The 20814-nt window shown below is 46.8% G+C and overlaps 1 protein-coding gene across 1 annotated transcript in view; it reads left to right on the top strand.

The window, feature by feature from the left end:
• Positions 1-20814, top strand: part of PTPN14 (protein tyrosine phosphatase non-receptor type 14) — a 1387330-nt gene that overhangs the window by 1331162 nt on the left and 35354 nt on the right. The window contains exons 18-19 of the mRNA XM_069608563.1: positions 3728-3962; positions 7485-7648. Coding sequence (XP_069464664.1) covers positions 3728-3962; positions 7485-7648 — 399 coding nt within the window. The remainder of the gene's footprint in view (positions 1-3727; positions 3963-7484; positions 7649-20814) is intronic.

The following is a 20814-nucleotide window of genomic DNA, read 5'->3' as shown; positions in this document are numbered from 1 at the left end:
TCCAGTACATCGGGGCAGTGCTCGACACGTCCCTGGGGCAGTGCTTTCCTCCTCAGGTGAGGGCTCTTCACATTCAGCAGATGGTGAACAAGTTTCAGTTTGCCCAGGATCTCCCAGCGTCCGAGTTCTTGAGACTGCTCGGCCTCATGGCACCCTGCATTCTTCTGGTGCCAGAGGCTCGTCTGCGAATGAGATCTTTGCAGTGGGCACTCAAGCTCCAGTGGTCTCAGTTCTCCGGCAGGCTGTCGGACCCTGTTAAGGTGCCGCCCTCGGTGGCCCAGGACCTTCTATGGTGGGCCTTCGAGGGCAATCTGATGAAGGGGGGTCCCATTTTGGCTGCCCTGGCCGGAGGTGACGATCGTGACGGACGCATCCCTCACGGGATGGGGAGCTCATGCCAACGAGTTGACAGTCAGCGGTCGTTGGTCTCCGTCGGAGTCCAGACTCCATATCAATCTGTTGGAGCTGAGGGCCGTCAGGCTAGCCCTGAAGGCTTTTCTGCCGACTGTGCGTGGAAAGAGTGTCCTGATTCTAACGGACAACACGGTGGCCATGCACTACCTCAACAAAAAGGGGGGGGGGGCAGGGTCACTTCCGCTGTGCAGGGAGGCGATGCAGCTCGAGTTCTGGGCCATCCAGCAGGAAGTTCCGATCTCGGCGGTTCATCTGGCCGGAGACGACAACGAGACGGCGGACGCTCTGAGCAGGCAGAGCACGATCTCTCACGAGTGGGAGCTGGCTCAGGAGATTCTCCTGGAGATCTTCACCCTTTGGGGGACCCCTCAAGTGGATCTCTTCGCCTCCAGTGTCAACCGGAAGTGCGAAAGGTTTTGCTCGCGGGAATTTCCTCCAAAAGGAGCCTTAGGAGACACATTCGTGGTGGAGTGGTCATTCCCACTGATATACGTGTTTCCTCCAGTCCCCGTCATCCCGCAAGTGCTGCGGAGGTTACGGAGGTTTGGTTCCCGGATGATCCTCATTGCTGCGGCGTGGGCCCGGAGGACGTGGTACCCGGACCTTCTCGACTTGTCCATCTGCCCTCCACGTCGTCTTCCCTACCGAGACGATCTGCTCTCACGGGAGGGGGGTCAGGTTCTCCATCCAGAGGTCAGATCCCTCAACCTTCACGCTTGGCTTCTGAAAGGTTGAGGTATAAGGATTGGAACCTCCCTGAAGACGTGATGGAGGTGTTGTTCTCGGCCAGGCGGCCGGCAACAAAGTCTCTGTACCGTTGCCGTTGGAGAAAGTTCTGCGACTGGTGCAGAGTTAAGAATGTGGATCCTTTTGATTGTGACATTGCCATGGTTCTGTCTTTTTTGCTTTCTTTGGCCCACAGGGGCTTGCAAGTGGGGACCATTAAAGGTTACCTGACGGCGCTGTCCATATTTAAGCGCTCGTCTGAAGAGTGTTCCTATTTTAAGATTCCTTTAATTTTGCAGTTCTTGAATGGGATTACTAATTTGTTCCCTCCGTCACCTTTCCTGGTGCCAGGTTGGGATTTGAACCGTGTTCTTAAGTTTCTTATGGGTGCTCCGTTTGAGCCTTTACATTCTTGCCCTTTGAGGCTGTTAACTCTGAAAACTGTGTTTTTGGTTGCGGTTACTTCCGCTCGCAGAGTGAGTGAGTTACAGGCACTTTCAGTTAAGGCACCCTTCACTGTGTTTCATAAGGATGTCCTTCGAGTTCATCCTTCTTTTCTTCCAAAGGTGGTTTCGGAATTTCATTTGAGCCAGAAGGTTGTTCTTCCGGTGTTCTATCCTCCTCCACATCCTGGTAAGGAAGAGAAGAGGCTCCATAGGCTTGATCCTCAGAGAGCGTTGAGTTATTATATTTCGCGCATGTCCCGGGTCAGAGTGGACGATCAACTTTTCATTGGTTATGCTGGAAACCGTTTGGGACAAGCTGTGACGAAACAGACTTTGTCTCGGATTATTTTAGCTATCTCCGAGTGTTACTGCCTGGCGGGTAAGGATCCTCCGGCTGGCTTGCGGGCCCATTCTACCAGTGGAGTGGCTGCGTCTACTGCCCTGCCGAGGGGAGTTCCTATTCGTCACATCTGTGATGCAGCCACCTGGGCTTCAGTACATACTTTTGTACGTCACTATTCCCTCGATTCCATCAGAGGGCAAGATCTGGCCTTTGGCAAGGCAGTTCTCTATTCCGCAATTTGATTGGGCATGCTAAATTAGTATTCTAAATTCTTTCCCACCTCCTTGCTTGGTACTGCTTTGGGAGTCTGTCATAGATATGGAATACGTCAGAGGACCCAATCCCCTCGAAGAACAAGTTACTTTCTTACCTGGTAACGTTCTTTCGATGGGATGGTCCGACGACGTATTCCATATCGCTCCCTCCCTGCCTTCCCCGCTGCAGAATTTCTTTTGCGATTGCAGCTTGCGTTCTGCAAGGCCGAGTGTGTCTGACTGGCAGAAAACTGGTGGCACACGTTCTGGGAAAAAACTATAACTGAGGCTATGGGCGTCGTGGGTGACGTCGGCAGTCGGAGGAGGTCCTCGGGGACGGCGCATCGACGTCATCGACGCAGGACGCATACGCCAAAGATTTTCCGAAGCAGCACAGCTGTGGGCATTACCTGTCATAGATATGTAATACGTCGTCGGACCATCCCATCGAAAGAACGTTACCAGGTAAGAAAGTAACTTGTTCTTTTGTGTGAAGGAATAAAAACACAAGAGCAGCAATATGTGCCTAGGAGGAAGATTTGAATGTCCTTTTTAAAAATATAGTTGTCTTAATTGTCTTGTATAAATGTTTGTAAAATAAAATAAACAAGGTATTTGTAAAGAAAAAAAGCTGGCTTTGTTGTGATAATCCGTGAAATCTGTGCATGAAGTAGATATCTGCTTAGGCACCTATAGGGTAGTTTCTAGGTGCAGTGGAATGAAAACAAATCCATTACCTGTCAGAGGACCTACAAATGTACTCTAATGTGGCTTTTATCACCAAGAAAAGAAATAAGTGGTCCGTTTGAGTACTTTCGGCTAGTTAACACAAAGCAGTGACTTGTTGGTATAATTTAAGAATTCTAAAAGCCACACAGTTTGAAACATAGGTGCTAGCCAGCAGTGACTTTCCCCTCATACGTTTTCCTTCTGGTGCCTCTCGTGTTGGCGAGTGGGCAGTGCAGAGCTATTGGCCGAGTTGCAGTAAGCCCATTTTTACTTTGTAGTGAAAAATAGAATGCAAATCTGTCCCCTTTATTCAAGTGGCCTAATTAGATAGAAATAGTTTTGCTATGTTTTATGATTAATTATTTGAAGCAAGAAATTACACCTACTGTAATTTGCATTACAAATGAAACAATAGGCCTCATTACGAGGTAACCCGCCGGTAGCACAGTGGGTTGCCGCCGACCTCGTAACACCGTTTCAGGTGGCTGATATTCTTGTGCCACTGTAAGTCTCCATTCCAGTGGAGTCTGATAGAACTCCACAGGAATGAGGAAACGGAAGCACCAGCACCATTGCTAACGGTGCTTCCGTGAAAATCATGCCTGCAGGAATTCTCGTGTTTGGAGGTCCAGAAAGGGGGCCAGTACGTTGCTACCAGCACCCTTATTTCCAGACTGCTAGACTTGTAATGAGGCCCATTGCCTAAATCATTTACCTGAAATGACCAGTGGAAGCTCATAGTCAATGTTTCTTTACTGCTGCTGCAAACAGATTTGTGACATCCACCTGAATTACAATGCATTTTTTTTCTTCAGGAGGGAGGTCGATGTAAGAGCCACAGATATTGGCCCAAACTTGGCTCCAGACATAGCTCGACTACATATGGGAAGTTCAAGGTGACCAACAAATTCCGTACAGACTCTGGCTGCCACGCGACCACTGGCCTGAAACTGAAGCATCTTCTCTCTGGACAGGAGAGAACAGTGTGGCATCTGCAGTACACTGACTGGCCAGATCAAGGATGCCCAGAAGAAGTCCAGGGCTTCCTCTGTAAGATTCCTTCCTTTCTTATATTCATTGGTGTTAGAGTCGAAACTGCTGGCTGATGTTACATGTTTCAATAGTTGTCTGTAATGGGACAGACATGGCATAATTTTAGGACAAGTGTGCACATCCCATCACATCTGATGTTTAATACTAGAGCGTGCACCAACCAGACTGGTCGAAAGGTACTGATTTTTCAAATTACATTTTATATTGGCATACAGTTATGAGAGAGAGGGAAATTATTATTAAACTTCAAAGTATTTTTAAAATTAACATGTGGTCTAACAAATAACATTATGTTCCACGATTTTCAAAAAGGGCTCACACCTGTTCTAAAGTATGCACAGGTTTTGTGCAAAAAAAGTCAATATTACCAAACATCTATCTAAATATCACCTACCATTTTGCCACCTGCCCCCCTTGTTCATTTTACACCGGGCCTTTGGGATACCCAATCTCTTTGTAATAGACGTTTTTTCATCACTCACCACTTTCGTCACAGAAACTTGGATCGCCTCCATGACAAAGCCACTCGGGCTGTCCACCAGAGTTTGATACCTTGTCCCACTCCTCCCAACTTGAAATAAAGGTGGTGATGATGGACTTATGACCAGCATGGTCACTCCCATCAGACTCTCCACGCCCCACTGCTTTACCTCATCTTTATTGTGCACCTCTCCATCCAACTTCTTGCGCCTTCCCCTCTTATTAGGCTCATCTATCATGTAGTGGGCAACCTCAATCTTTTTTCTGAACTTGGCCTGCTTTAATTTGTCCCTGCCAACATCCACATAATCATCAAAGTCAACCTCTCCACCATCACTATGGCCTGCCAGCTGCAGCTAGAGCCTGCTCTCTGACCACCGCATGGTCTATGTACAAAACCGTCCAACCCATACCCTCATGAACTCCCTCCATCTCATCTTCCTCCCCTCCTCTCTCATTTTATCTGCTCCCACTATTGACCCATCTCCCTCAGAACATTTACTCATTCACTGCACCATCTCAGCCGGCCCAACTCACAAGCCTCCTTTCTTTATCCATTACCAAAAGTAAGTTCAAACCCGGTTCCATAGCCCCATATTTAGACAAAGTGAAGTCCTCACTTCAAGACCTCTCTCCTCGACATGCCCTTCACTTGCCCACTCAAGTGATCATGGCCTTGTGGAATTCAATAATGCACTTGTCACATCCCTGGATTGACCTATCCTGCTTGCTTCTTGTAGCCCGCTCATCCTAGCCTACAACTTGGATCTCACCAGCCATCCAACAGCTGAAGAAAACTGTGTCTCAACCTGTCCCACTGGCACAACACTCATACCCCGTTCTTCTCAATGGCTATACAGACTCTCTTCTTAGCCTTACCAATGCTCTTTACTCTGCTAAATGCACTTACTATACCACCTCATATTACCTTTGCTCTCACACTCCACACCATGCTTTCCTCCCAAAAAGAACCTCCTTCTCCGAAGTCACTAAAATACATACCACCCTCTCCCCTTGCACCACCTCCCTCCTTTGATTATCCTGTCAGCGCACCCTTTCTTCTCTCCCACTTTGCTCTCCTCGCCCTGCTTAACTTCCACCCAAAATCCCCTCAACTAATCCTCCCTCCTCCCTCTTCAATGGCTTCTTCCCTGACTGCTACAAATAGCCAGAGTCATCAGTCAGCCCCATAATTAAAAAACGTATGGCCAGCCCTAGGAGAATCACTCCTTCTACAGACCCCCTCCCATTACAAGTGAGAGAGACACAACTACTTCACAGTTCACTCCCTCTGTGATCCCCCTCGAATCAGGCTTCCAAAAGAAACATGGACAAACTGCTATTGCTCACGTGTCCAACTTTCTAACTACCGCTCGCAACTCCCACCTCTCCACCATCCTCGTACTACCAATTGTAGCCTCGTATCTCTCTGTAGCTGATTGTTCTCCATCTTCTGAAACCAATAGCTCCTCTCCACCCAGGTACATGGCTATTGGTGTCCCCCAAGGATCTGTCTTCAGACGATTCTTCTTCACTCTTTACACCTCCTGTCAAGGCAACAGATCTCATCATTTGGCTTCCATGATCACCTCGTCACTAATGATGCCCATATCTTTTTCCCTTTTCCCGTCTTCAGTGTATTACCGTATGCTTGACAACCATCCATCATTGAATGGCAATACGCTGCCTAATGCTTAACTCCTCCAGGACAGAAGTCACCTTTCTTTTTTCCTCCAATACTAACCCACTCTCCGTTCTCCTTGCCCGCTGACCATCTTATTTTATCATCAAAGCTTCAACCTTGAGGTCCTCTTAGCGAGCTAGGCCTCCAGCGATTCATCATACCATCTGCCACTGCTTCCATTATTAACAAACCCAAGATAAGGTAAAGCTGCTCCAATAACTTGCACAATTCAGCTGGTATGCTGTGAAATTATCGAATAGAAAACAACAAATGGATGTTTAAACAAACCCAAAACATCTAAAAAGACAGGGGGATTTGGGGCTGGGGGGAAGACCCCTACGCACCCCCCCCAAAACAACAGGAAAGAAAATATTTTTTCATAGATGTTTTGTGTTAGCTCAAAATTCATTCTTTGTTTTATAACACGATATAATCACATTTAATCAATTCAGCTAAAACCCTCAACTCTACTCTTGTGCTCAGCAAACTGGCCTACTGTTGGAGCAAACTCCTTGGCCTCCTTCGCTTCCTTAAATAAAGTTCTTGACTTTGTGTCACACACCCAATGCAACCCATTCAGATCTGGATAGCTCGCCATATAAAAGCACTCTTTACGTTCTTCTACAAATATACCCATAGTCTCGCCCTCATCCAGCTTACTAACCGCAACTCTCCCACTACTCTCCTTCTCACTCATAACCGTTGTCTCCACCCACCCACATAAAGCCTCAGCTTGCTTCTGCTTTCTAGATCCGTCCAGTCCTTTGGAATGCCCTCATTCTGGGCATTGCACCTAGCCCAGTGGTGGGTTTATTGGAGGCCAGATTTGAGCTCTACCTGTTAACTAGTGAAGCTACACCGTACACCCTCTCACCACTGTCCAATATCGGACACCAGCATACCCCTCTGGATAATATTGCACATATTTATATAATGTGAATATGTTTATTATGTGCATGTTGAAGGTCTAGGTCCTTATTGTATATATTATCGATGTCTGTCCCGTCTTTGTCCCATGCTGGTTTTCCATCGATACTACCCCTTTATCCAGTTTCCTTACTCTTAGACTTCCACCCTAGATTGTAAAGGCACCCTGCACAGGGTATGCCTCTTTTATCTGCATTGCCTCCTGTGCATGTAATTTCTGATAACCATTACATCCTTATTGTTCAATAAATAAATACAACATGCAATGAATAAAATGTAGTACATACCTGTTTGCTGCTGGCTGGGTACAGAACCAGCCTTTTGAAGACTGCATAGATCATACACTGTAGTCCGCCTTATTTTGGAAACTTCTATTTAGCAAATTCAGACTGCACGCTAAGCTGTATGCTTTCATTTCTGATCCATAGCCTACTTGGAGGAAATAAAGTCAGTACGGCGACATACTAACAGTATGCTGGACAGTAGCAAGAGTTGCAACCCTCCCATCGTGGTTCATTGCAGTGCTGGTGTGGGGCGGACTGGTGTGGTCATACTTACAGAGCTCATGATAGACTGCCTGGAGCACAATGAGGTGAGTTGATGAGTTGCAAACTGTGGATTTGATGCATAATATAAATCTGGGCCGTTCTAGTAAGTGACAAAGAGTAATCTTGTATTTTACTTAATTGCATAGTCTCCCCATTATAGGATCTAATTAGTGACCGGCTGATTTCATTCTACCAAAATGTTGAGGTGCTCAAACCATCCATTTCATCTGCTTACACTTAAAGGGATTTAAAGCACTTTAAATAGTTTGGGTTTATAATAAGATTCAAAAAGTTAAGGTTTGTTAAGCAATAGTTTAAAACTCCCTAAAAAATGGGACATCATTGTAAACACCCTTGTGGAACTCTATGTACTGATTAAACCCTAAAAGGCCTAAATGCTTATTATCCATTAATCTAGTTACGGTGTATTGTTTGAATGTATTAAGTTTGTGCAGCATCTGTACCAGAAATACTGTACATAGCGTAGTAATGTAACGTTGACCAACATAAATATGACAGAGCTAGTTACACTAGCTGGCTACACATTGCACTCGAGTTATTAGGAGCGCAGGCAGTGACTAGAGCAGTGTTTCCAAGAATGGGAGCTTTGGAGATTGGGATGATGAGTGGCAAACGCCATTGAAACCACTAGGTAACCCACAAATGAACAGGCTCTCGCCAAAACAAAAGCCCATCTGCCTAACCACCCAGTCTCACGGACACATGAGCAAACCTGCAGCAACACTGGCACCAGCAGTCACAGAAAGCCCAATGGCTGAACACCCATTGCCAACTATCCACAGATTATATCCACTCGAAAGGCTGTGGAAACACCAAGACTATTTGAATCAAAACAGTGGCATGCGCAAGGAGGAATTGCATAGTCGGGTACCAGCTGTGTGAGAGTTTCATGAACCTCGGAGGCTTTGCAGCAGGCCTTGAGCCTAAGCGCTGAACTGGGAGCACTTACGGAAGGCGTGCCGAGGTAGTGTCAATGTCCAGCCAGTCAGCCTCCCTGCTGAAAGTGTCTGTTAGTCATTGCTTTAAATGGGGAAAAAAGAAGTGCAGGTACTCGCCAATATACACTTTAAGTGGGCCTGAGCTCAGACCCGGTGAGGTACAAAAATTGGTCTTGCCGACCCATTTATATTAAATTTACCATCTCCCCATCCAGTCACATAGTTTTCCATTTGTCGCACTTTCTATGTGTGTCATGCTCTTTGTGTTTCATTATCCCTTTTTATAATATGATATAAGTAATTTATAATGTGCCTGTACACAAGTGTTTCTATGTGCGACAAGGCAAGGGGAGGAAGACAGAGGGAGGTCAAGACAAGCAATCTTACTAGGGCTTGTGTCATTCAGATCGTGCAAGTGCGTGCCCAAAAAGGGCAAGGGGCAAGGGAGAGGGGAGGGGAGGGGAAACGGGGCAGTAATGCTCTGAGTAAGTGCAAATAGGGCAGTGCGGCTCTGGGTAAGTGCAAGGAAACGGGACTGTAGGGTTACAGTTACAGCCGTTAAGTGCGTGTTAGGCCTGGAGGCAGTGCAGGGAGACTGATCAAGAAGGAGCCTGGTACCCAGTGAGACTCTGTGGGTAGCCAAGCAACCAGTCGGAACAGCAGACAGGTAGGCCAGCAGGGGAGGGAGGCAGGGAGGGAGAGAGAGAAAACAAAGGAGAAGACGTTTTTGAGCTGCTTCTGGAAACATCATGTGGTCTGGCTTGAGTTTGAGAAGGGCAGGGAGGCCTTTCCAGAAGGAGGCACCTGCAGAGAGAGATCTACCCCCTCCACACCCCCGCTCTCTGCCTGGAGAAGCGTCTGACCCTTAGAGAGTTGGAGGTAGCTGAGCAAAGGGCTTGAGAAGTAAGGTATTTTGGAAGAGAGCGTTGGATATAGTGTGGGTTCTGGCCCCAGAAAGCCTTGTGGGCATGATCGTTGCGACCACCAGGAGCCAGTGGAGAGATTTCAGGGCTGGAGAGATAGGGTCCCTAGGCTTGAAGCCAAGGATAAGTCTTGCAGTCCTGTTCTGGGTTAGTTGCAGAGGGCGGAGAGTAGAGGAAGGCAGATTGAGAAAGAAGCTGTTGCAGTAGTCCAGCCTAGAGAAAACCAGGGCTCTGGATACAGTGAGCTTCTGGGGGAAAGCGAGAAAGGGAAGAGTCCCTTTGAGGAGGTGCAGATGGTAGTGGGACTTCTTGTCGATGTCCGAGATGTGAGGAGAGAAAGAGAGAGTGGAGTCGAATATGACACCAAGGTTTTTTGCCTCCCAGTAAGGTGAAGGAAGAGGGACTAAAGCGGGGCGGTCAGAGTGAGAGAGGGGAAGCAGGAACAGGAGTCCCAATGAGAAGGATCTCAGTCTTACTGGCATTAAGGCAGAGATTGTTGGAGGTGCACCAATCCTGAATCGTGGATAGACAGTCGGGAATGAGCGAGAGAGGAGAGGAGGCTGAGAGGAGCCTGAAGGAAAGCAGTGTCATCTGCATAACACTAAGAGTTAGTGGAGAAGGAAGAGATCACGTGGGCCAAAGGGGCCAAGTAGAGGTTGAAAAACCATGGTGATAGGATAGAGCCCCGGGGAACGTCAAAGGTGGAGGGAGAGAGAGGTGGCGGAGAGAACGGACCAAGCTGGACCAGGGAGGGCCAGTCCAAGAGGAAAGATGTCACCCACTACAGGGCCTGATCCGTGATGTGCAGATTCTCGCAGAGTTGATTGATCAGGATGGCGTGGTTGACCGTGTCAAAAGCAGAGGAAACATCAAGGAGGATGAGGACAGAAGGAATCCTGGAATCAAGGTTAGAGAGCAGATCTTCACAGATGTTCAAGAGATCAGTTTCCGTGCCTCTGGCAGCTCTGAAGCTTTCACTTTCTATTTAACTCTGTACTGATATACATCCAATCCAGTCATATTTGAACTCTCTTCCATACTCTGTAAGTCTCTTGGGACCCTGGCACACTGAAACATTACAAGCAGTGGTTCCAACCAAAAGCTCACTGTGGTGGTGTATTTTTAACGCATTCTCTTTAAATTTGATTCTGTCAGCCTAATGCAGTCATCTCTCAAAGATGTCCCATCAATCACAAACTGATTTGTGCCCTGTTTTGGTATACATTTGGTAGGCTTTGAAGGAAAGGATAATCAGAAACCCAGGTAATACTATAGACATAGCTATGATCTATGGCTAAACATGGGGTGCTTAAAGAGAAAAGGCACAGATAAATTCCCACAATCCCCATTGAAACCTGCTGAGGGAAACAGGGAGGCTGCATACATGAAGCAACGAGCAGATGAGGGTATAACTCAGTTTCAAACCATATCATCCTAATGAGTTTCTCTGCAGACTTTTAGTTGTGTAACTTAGCTTCAAACCTGATCATCCAAAGGTTGTTCTGCAGACTTTACTGAGGGCAACCAGTGCGATACCGAGCAGGGGATAAGGTGCGGGGGACAAGTTGCCGGCCACCCCCTCAGAGGCTCTTTTGAGAGACAAACTGGGACATTTGTCAGTGGGGCACCTCTCCCATTTGGCACCTCATTGAGGGGTCCCAACAGGAAAGGTGTCCCGCTTGCAGGACAATGTTTGTGCTGAGCAGTTCCTGCTCAGCACACTCATTTTCCTGACAGCAAGCCACCTTACCATTTCCGAACGGGAGAGGTGTCCTGCTGCCAGGACAATGTCCCAAGGAGTCCGGGCATCACAGGGCCTCTCACGTTGCTCTGTGTCAACAGAGTATTTCAATGTGAGCCATTAGGCACGGATGGGAGGGAGGGGGGGAACTATTTGCAGGGACTTTTGTCCAGTGGTCGAAGTTTACGAAAAGTAGTAGTGGAACTACGCTCTCAGAAACACTTGTTTATGAGCGCAATAGTAATAAAATATCAATAACTATGTTCCCTGCTGGCCTGACTCTGCTTCCACAAACCCCATCGCCACACCCCCTCCCACGCACAATACTTCCCGACAAACACATGTGCCTGCTGTTTAAGGGAACGTTCAGTGCAATGCACAGAAGTGCATGTTTCAACTTCTTCCTACAATTTTATTTAAAAACAAAACCATTCTGGAACGGTTTCTTCATAAAATGAAAGTATAGGAACAGTCACATTTAATGTTTAAAAAACGTAGAGGAGCACCGTTCCCAGCGCTCCTGCCCACTTCGACCACTGCTTTTGTCCCTTTAGAAATATGTGGGAGTGATCAGAAGTGAGGAGGGTGCATAATGTTTCATTTTTTATGAAATAATGACTGTGGCTTTAAAACCCAAGGGGGATGTGTTAGGCATTAATCTGCATGATTCTATTGTGACTTTGCATGCAGGATGGGGAGAAAAAAAACGAAAGCCATACTTTTATTGCTCAACATATTTCTACGACAATGCATAAAGTTTACTATGAAAGGCTAGTTTATTATGTAATGTGGTTTGCTTCCAATGCATTGCCATAAATAAAGTATTATTTAAGCAGATGCAATGCAAAGCAAAACCTTAATACATCTCATTATCAACTTAACCTGGGAAGATGTGTATGATCCTCTGCAAATCATTTAATCGAACTGGCATATGTGCAGCTCTGTAAGTGATTCACTTCATAGCTTATGTTAATATATCATGCTGTTATTTAAATAAACCTAATGACTATAGAGTTGCTCCATATATAATAGTGCAATTTAGGTATTTTGCACCACAAAGTTATTTGCCACTTGGCTTACTTATGGCAACTTATTCTAAAGTCACTTCCATGGTGCCTCCTAGAACTGGCCTTAGGGGAGGGCGGGCCGAGCGACCGCCCTGGGTGCCACGCCCCCCAGGGTGTCATTAGCCCCCGTAACGCCAGCTCAGGGGGAGTCTTTCGAGGGCTCCCCAGAGCAGGTAAAGTGACAAAAGGTGTGGCAGGCGGGTTTTTTGCTTCTAAATGAGCCCGCGGCGTCGGGCACATTTCATAACAATAGAGTGTTGTCAGCACCCTGTTATTAAATGCGCACCCCCCCCCCCTCCCCCGAGCTGGTATAGTGACAAGACTGGGCGCCAATTCGCTCAGGGTGCTGGCTGCCCCTAAGCTAAGGTCGGCCCCGGTGTCTCCAAGTACCAAAGACTGATGATGCTCCTTGCAATGCACTTTTCCGTGAAATCATTTCTGTAGGTGCACTACATATAATAATTAGGAGGTTTGTATGTTTTTTGCCACGGAGCCCCTGGACAGGGCTCTATTAGATGAGTTTCCTGCATCTGAAACGATTCTGCAGTTTTTTTTGTTGCTTGTTAAAATGCCATCTGCCACTAATGTTACCAAAAAAGTGTATCGGGGCAGGGGTGGGCGGTTTGGGGGCGCGAGTCAGACCGTACGGAATTGAGCGCACTGCATTGGCGGGGGCTCGCCCTCACTTTTGCAATTCTGGATACTCCCATGAGGGCAACATATCCTGCCTGCTCTTTGGTTGGAAGGCGGTCATTTCTTCCCTCTGCTAATTGCAGAGAGGGAACTGCTCTCCAGAACCCTTTTGTGTTAGGGAGGCATAGTACACCCATGACATGTTGATTCTTGCACAACGATGCGCAAATGAATGGAAATTCAAGCAAACGGAGTTTCAACGCATGCTTTGCATTTTGTAGTACTCACCAATGCCTCCTGCCGTGTATGTACATGGTGTGAGGCATTTACAGTAATTCCTATGGAATACGCTTGCTTTCACCCGTTGCTAATAGCTGCCGTTTTCCATACGAATTAAACCAGTTCTTGGCTGATATGCATTTGTGTTAGAAAGGTGGAGCTGAATGGGCGGTGGGCACGTAGGTTTTGTTCTGGGACAAAATATATAAAGGCATTGTATCGCAATGCCTTATATATTTGTAAGGCGCTATATCCGTGTATGTTTTTGGTTAAACCTTAAAGCAATGATGGAATAAACGGAAGATGTAGGTGTTTGCAGAGGAAATCCTAATGCAACCCATCCTCACAACCACCCATGTACTCATCACTTCTCCTGTACTGCCACACAAACTCACCCACTGTCCGCCCTATCCAGTCAAAACCATGAAAATATCCTGCAATGGCAAAGGTTGTCAAACATTGCGTGCGTTAATATTTTATTTATGGTTTTTATTTCATTTACCACTATGGGAGAAAAGGACCTCCTAAATCGGCACTGTTGTTTCTTTAACCCCCGACCCCCCTCCCACCCGCATAGCCCCCCCTATGTTTTCAGTCAAGGCACACTGAGATGTATTGATTTGACCGGAATCACACACTTGGCTGAAGTGGTGGATTTGGGACAGTCGGCGATTCAAGCACGTATCTTCCCATCCATAGTCGCTAATGTATGTTTTTTGGTTAAACCTTAAAGCAATGATGGAATAAACTGAAGATGTAGGTGTTTGCAGAGGAAGTCCTAATGCAACCCATCCTCATAAACACCCGTGTATTCACTCATCACTTCTCCTTTACTGCCACACAAACTCACCCACTAACCCATCACCACAAGGCCATACAAACGTACTCGTCGGTGCACCCGCTCACTAGCCCATGCATACAATTGCACACAAACTCGACCGTACTTCCCTCCACCCACTAACCCACTTACACAACCAGACTGAACATCCATCCACTCGCTGACCTATTACAACCCCCGCCCCCCACGCCCCAAACCTGGCACTCGAGGATTCCCCCTTAAAGCAAGATACATGTTCACCTACGTTACCTACTTTTTTGCCAGTGCTTATTTAATTTGAGCAATCGCTTGAATTTATAGCTGCCAGTTTAGAAGACTTAAGCATAATTCGTGAATTACGACGAGAGACTGCATTCACATTTAATATTGATACTAGAAGAAATGGTGTTTGAGGACCCGATGCAGAATTCGAAGTGTACCCATCGGCGTGTCCTATATTTGTCTAAGCTTGCAGTGCAGCCTAGTGGCGAAATGAATTGATGGCAGGATCTTTATCATTCTGCGTGTCTATGTATGGCCTCACAGACGGCTGTTTTCTCTCCAAGAAATTCCTCTGAAATATGTTTTTAATGCTGCCTTATTTGTCACCCCCTTTTTTTGTAATCAAGAAAAGTTACCATCTCCCCTCAAACAAAGATATACTAGCGGGTTTATCTAAATGTGGGCATTTCTCCCTAAAAGTGTGCACACGTGTAACTAACAAGGCTATTTCTTTTTATTCAAATCTGTTATGGTTTAAAAAGAAAACCTTTTGCAATCAGTGGTTTCCTATATCTCAAACCAACCAATAAAATATATCCATAACTAACACTACAAAATAAGGTCCTCCTTGCCGGTTTTAGCTACTTGTTTTGCAGGCTCCATCCAGCATGGTAGATGGGGATGCCGTTGTTTTGTTGAAGTAAATTAGTCGCTGGTAATTTACTTCGACAGAATAACTTTGTGGGGAAGTAAATATGTGTTATAAGGGCTAGGAGGGAACAGGGCGGTGGGGCTTGGGTTTGGTAGAGGGGGGGGGCGGTGCAAGAGGCTCTTCCTTTTAATAAATCGGATTGACACAGATCTTATAGCGTCCTTGATGTTAACGTTGGCTCTATTTATGAAGTTTCACAAAACACTCAGTGACCAAATAAGAGACAGACCACAGTCGTGGCCATGCTGCATTCAAAACTATTATTTTTGGAAGGTTTTGTCAATGGTATTCAGGGCAACTTGGACATAAATAAGGAAGAAATTACGAAGATCCTATACAGCATTATTGAAACGGCGAACGGGGAAAAAAGTAAGAGTCGTAGTGACACAGACCAACTAAGCCTTTGTTCCAAAAATTCAGAACAACCTGATCTTTCACTGGTGAACTCTTCTGTGAAAGATGTGGCTCAGGGGGCTCGGGTCGACGCTAATGTCCCGAGAAGGAGCGACCGCAAGCAGGATCAGGTATCCGACCTCCAGTCAATCGAGGAGTACCCCTTGGAAACAATGCCAGTAGCTCGAGGCCCTGATGGGGAGACTGCTCAAAGGGAGGACACGACGGTTATGACAGTAGCACCAACTTCGGATTTAGGGAAAAAACCTGAGCCACTCAGTGTAGGACCGTGGACCCAGGCCAGCGTCACACAATCAAAGAAATATGAGATTTTTGCAAAATTGAGTGAAGGGTCAAAGGCGACTGTCACTTTGCGTAAGTCACCGCAAACCAAAAGAGTTGCCCTAAAAAGAAAAATGGTGAAAGAAACGAGTGATTCTATGAAAGTGCAATCAATCCAATGCAGTTGTAAAGCCAAGAAGCCAAAACTTGTTCAAAGGGAGTTTCAGATCTTGAGAAACATAGTCCCTTTGCGACTGGCTAAAGAAAAGAGCAAGGAAAAGATTCTCTCCCCCGCGAGTGAAAGTATTGAGTCTGCCTCTGTCAGAAGGAGTGCGACGGGGGAGAACTCCCTGAGGCAGCCAGTAGTAGTCTCTGAGGACGAAGTTCAGTCGGAGCTCATGAATCTACCAGCGCGGGGTAGATTGCCTCCCACAGATAGTACGAGTGATGAGACAAGTCAAAGTGAAGAGGACGAGGAGGGTATAATCCAGCTGCCCGAGAAGGAGGACAGAAGTTCTAATACACAAGTAAAGGGTAGCCGAAGACCAGACCGCCCTACTCGGGAGAGAGGTGGTGATCAAAGCTGCAGTGAAGTACAGGTTTTCAAGGATGATTCCTTTATCAATTTATTATTTATTTATTATGTTATGAATTGTGTCTACAATATTTTCTTTACCGAATTTGTGTTTTTCCTTTTACGCTAAGAGTCCAAGTTTGGCCTTTTGAAGAAGAGGAGAACTTCCTCGAAACGCATCGTCATTTAATTTGGACTCCATTTTTTTCTCAATTTGAGCTTCATCTATTGATTCCATTTTGTTTCCATGCACTGTAAATAATCTGTCTCTGAACTATATTTCTTGTTGAAAATGATATAGCTTAGCTATAAATATATATATTTTTTCGAATGGATTGTGTCCTCCCACGTATTCCTCATCTTGTGATAATTTGTTATCTCCATCTTCGCTGTTTCGGAAAAAAATATTCTCGGCTGAGGGCACTGTGCTCGAGGTCGTGGCGTCGATTGTCCCTCGACGTACTCGGTACTCTGTCGATGTCACAGATGGTATAAATAGCTCGAGCCGCGCCCGTTGCTTCAGTTCCGTTTTTCCGATCGCTTCGCTATCGAGAACGGCGCGCTTCTATTTTCTGTGAAGAAAATGTCATCTTCGACACCCAAGACTGGATTCAAGAAGTGTGCAGATTGTGGATCTAAGATGTTAATCACCGATCCCCACCGGATTTGTCTCTGGTGTTTCGGTTCCAGTCACTGAACAGACGACTGCGGGTCCTGCCAATCTATGACCGAAAAAGCTCTTTGTGAGAGGAGAGGTAATCTGTCAGTGGGGAGGGAGGCCTCAAAAAAGGTTTTGTCAAAAAGACACAAGAAAGCGACTGATTCTAAGGAATCGGATCGCCATAGGCACTCAGAGATCTCGATCTAGGAGTAGATCGAGACACTCTTCGTCATCATCGAAAAAAAATGAAGAGGAGACATAGATCTCCCTCATCATCATCTTCTTCTTCAGAGTCGACCGAAGAAATTCGTTGTCCGACTAAATTGGATTCTCCCAGTAAGTGGGAAGAATTCCACAAAAAGATGATGGAGGTTTTCGAGAATGCGGGCCCGACCCCCTCGAAAAAGCCATACCCCTAAAGTCGCTCCATTGGACGACAAAGGGAAGTCCAAGGCTACCATGGCAAAGACCGGTAGCATCGAGGAATCCAAAAAACCTTGAGTCGACGTAAAACTGTCGAAGACTCTTCGAGCACTTCTCCAGTGCCATACAAGAAACACAAGTCGTCGAAGACTTCGACAACTTCGTCGACGCCCTCGACGTCGATAATTTCGACTCCAAAGCCAAAAACATCCTCGACGCCATTATCAAAGTCATCTTCAAAGACTTCGAAGACCCCTTCGATAACTTCGAAGGATTTGCCAATGGAAGAGGAAGAAGGAGATTCACTCCTTTGCCTAGGTCAGACTTTTTCAAATCTATGTCAGCAATCTATGAAGAGTCTGCTTCAGAAGAAGACGAGGTTACTCCTTTGGGAGTTACTTATGGTACAAAACAAGTTCCTGAGGAACTTATTGACAAGGAATCTAGAATGAGAGACCTAAGTGATACTCTACATTCTGCCAGTGTAGTTGACACATCCCCAGAATTAGAGTTCGCCAAACCTGATACTGCAGAGCATGCAGATGCTGGGTACAGGGGTCTTATGACCAGGGTAGTTGAATATATGTGTTGGGGTAATACTTCACCCATTTTTGAACAGGATGACATGACGGATATAATCGTCAAGGGACCTCAGAAAGATCCTGTTCTCCCTTTCCACAGAGCCCTCCAAAGGACTGTGGAGAAAAACTGGGAGAAGCCAGAAACTATTGCTGCTGCAGATAGCACTTTTCCAACAAAATATAGACCGGCTGGAACGGATCGTGAATATTTGAATAAACATCCGACTCCAGAGAGTTTAGTCATTCAGGCAGCATGTACTTCAAAACAAATGGCTTATCCAACTATCCCTCCAGATAGAGAGGATAAAAAAATTGATACCTGGGCACGTAAAGTTTTCACGTCAGGCAGTATGGCACTTAAGTCGGCAAATGTCACCTGTACCTTAGCCAGGTTTACCCATACCCTGTGGGACTGTATTTCGGCGGTGGCTGATCATATTCCGGAAGGCGAGGAAAGGGAAGGCTTCCTGAATATAGTCAAAGACGGGGAGGAGGCAATGGGGGAATGTCTCCAGTCTGGACTGGATACTGCTGATAGTATCACCAGATCCATGGCTGCAAGCGTTGTGCTACGCAGATTTGCGTGGTTGAGGAAGTCGGGGTTTGCACCAGACGTGCAAGCCAGACTTCTCAACATGCCCTTTGATGGCTCGAGGCTCTTTGGCAGAAAGGCTGATGAAAGCCTAGAAAAAATTCAGATCTCGAAAGCGGCAGCTAAATCACTTAGCGCCTCTTTGCGCCAGCCTCTAAAACCCTATTCCGGCGCATCTTCCTGGAGGGCTCATTCTTTTCGATACTACCCCTCTTTTGGTAGAGGAAGAGGACAGGCTTCTCAAAGGGGCAAAAGAAACTTCCCTCGTGGAGCACGAGGAAGAGGTGCAAAATCAGCCTCAGGAGTGGCATCTGTCCCCTCAGCCACTCCTGCAGCCACCTCCAAATCCATCTGAGATCTTGTTACACAAAACACCAGTGGGAGGCAGGATTTCTCAACATCTGAAGGAATGGCGGGGCATTACTTCAGATGCGTGGGCACTGGAAACAGTAGCCCAAGGTTACTGTCTCCCCTTTCTAAAAAGGCCTCAGAATCATCCACCGGGAGCCAACTCTGCCAAAATTCCGGATCCGCTCCTGTTGCAGGAAATTTTAACCCTGCTAGAGAAAGGTGCCATAGAACTGGTACCTGTAACGGAGAGGAACAGGGTTTGGTACTCCCCATATTTTCTCATCCCAAAAAAGGACGGAGGACTGAGACCCATCTTGGACTTGAGAAACTTGAACAAGTTCCTCAGGAAGGACAAGTTCAAGATGGTGACTCTTTCTCAGATCCTTCAGGCTCTCCAACTCCAAGATTGGTTGGTATCATTGGACCTTCAGGATACTTACTTTCATGTGCCAATCCATCCAAAGCACAGAAAGTACCTGAGGTTCGCGATTGGCAATTCTCATTATCAGTTTCGAGTTGTGCCATTTGGGTTGACCTCCGCCCCAGGGTTTTCACCAAACTGTTGGTGGTTGTGGCAGCAAGTCTCAGGAGAGGAGATATTCACATATATCCCTACCTGGACGACTGGTTGATCAGAGCAAGTTCTTCAGAACAAGCTCAGGAACATCTTTCGATCACCTGCCACTTCCTCCACAAATTGGGCTTCTCCCTCAATTTCAAGAAGTCCCACATGATACCATCCCAGAAGCTCCAGTTTATCGGAGCAGTCTTGGACACTTCATCGGGAAAAGCCTCGCCTCCCGAAGTGAGAGCTCTCCACATCCAGCAGATGGTAACGAAGTTTCAGAATGCCCAACGTCTACCGGCGTTCGTTTTTCTCAGGTTGCTCGGCCTCATGGCATCCTGCATTTTCCTAGTACCAGAGGCCAGGTTGAGAATGAGATCTCTTCAATGGGCACTCAGAACTCAGTGGTCCCAGTTCTCAGGGAATATGTCAGATCTTCTGCAAGTCCCGAGCGCAGTTGCTCAGGATCTTCTATGGTGGGCTTGCAACGACAACATTCTCAAGGGAGAGTCTTTTTGGCAACCATGGCCGGAGATAACGGTAGTGACGGACGCCTCACTCACGGGGTGGGGAGCACACACCAACAATCTGACAATCAGCGGTCGTTGGTCTCCATCGGAGTCCAAACTACACATCAACCTGTTGGAGCTGAGGGCAATCAGACTAGCTCTGAAGGCCTTTCTGCCCTCTGTACAGGGAAAGAATGTCCTGATAATGACAGACAACACGGTGGCCATGTACTACCTCAACAAAAGAGGATGAGTAGGGTGACTGCCACTGTGCAGAGAGGCAATGCAGCTCTGGTTCTGGGCAATACGAGAAGGAATCTCTCTATCGGCAATTCACCTAGCCGGAGAGAAGAACACGGCGGCAGACGCTCTGAGCAGGCAGAGCACGGTCTCTCACGAGTGGGAGCTGGCTCAGGAAGTCCTTCTGGAGATCTATGCCCTATGAGGAACCCCTCAAGTGGATCTGTTTGCCACCGCGATCAACCGGAAGTGAGATCAGTACTGCTCAAGGGAATTTCCTCAAAGAGGAGCTCTGGGAGACGCATTCGTAGTGGAGTGGAAGTTTCCACTGCTGTACGCGTTTCCCTCAGTCCCTGTGATTCCTCAAGTAATCAGGAGGTTGAGAAAGTTCAGGAAAACCATGATCCTAATTGCCCCAGATTGGGCCAGGAGGACGTGGTACCCGGACCTTCTGGACATGTCCGAATTCACAAGCGCTCCTGGGTTTGGCTTCGGCCATGTAATTCCACGCACGGATACTTCTTCTCTTTGTCTTTTTTGTCTAATCTATCTCTGTCCTCAGGCGTCACGCTCCTCCCGGCGCATGTCTACTTCTACAGGGTTCTGCAGGTGTCCATCCTGCAATGGGATCTTCTCAACTTCAGACCCCCACGCCCTCTGCCTACGTTGCCTTGGCCCAGACCACA

Source organism: Ambystoma mexicanum, chromosome 4q (assembly GCF_040938575.1).
Source record: "Ambystoma mexicanum isolate Mex_15411 chromosome 4q, UKY_AmexF1_1, whole genome shotgun sequence".
Taxonomy (NCBI): domain Eukaryota; kingdom Metazoa; phylum Chordata; class Amphibia; order Caudata; family Ambystomatidae; genus Ambystoma; species Ambystoma mexicanum.
Note: the sequence above shows the minus strand (reverse complement) of the source record. Positions and strands in the feature narration are given on the sequence as shown.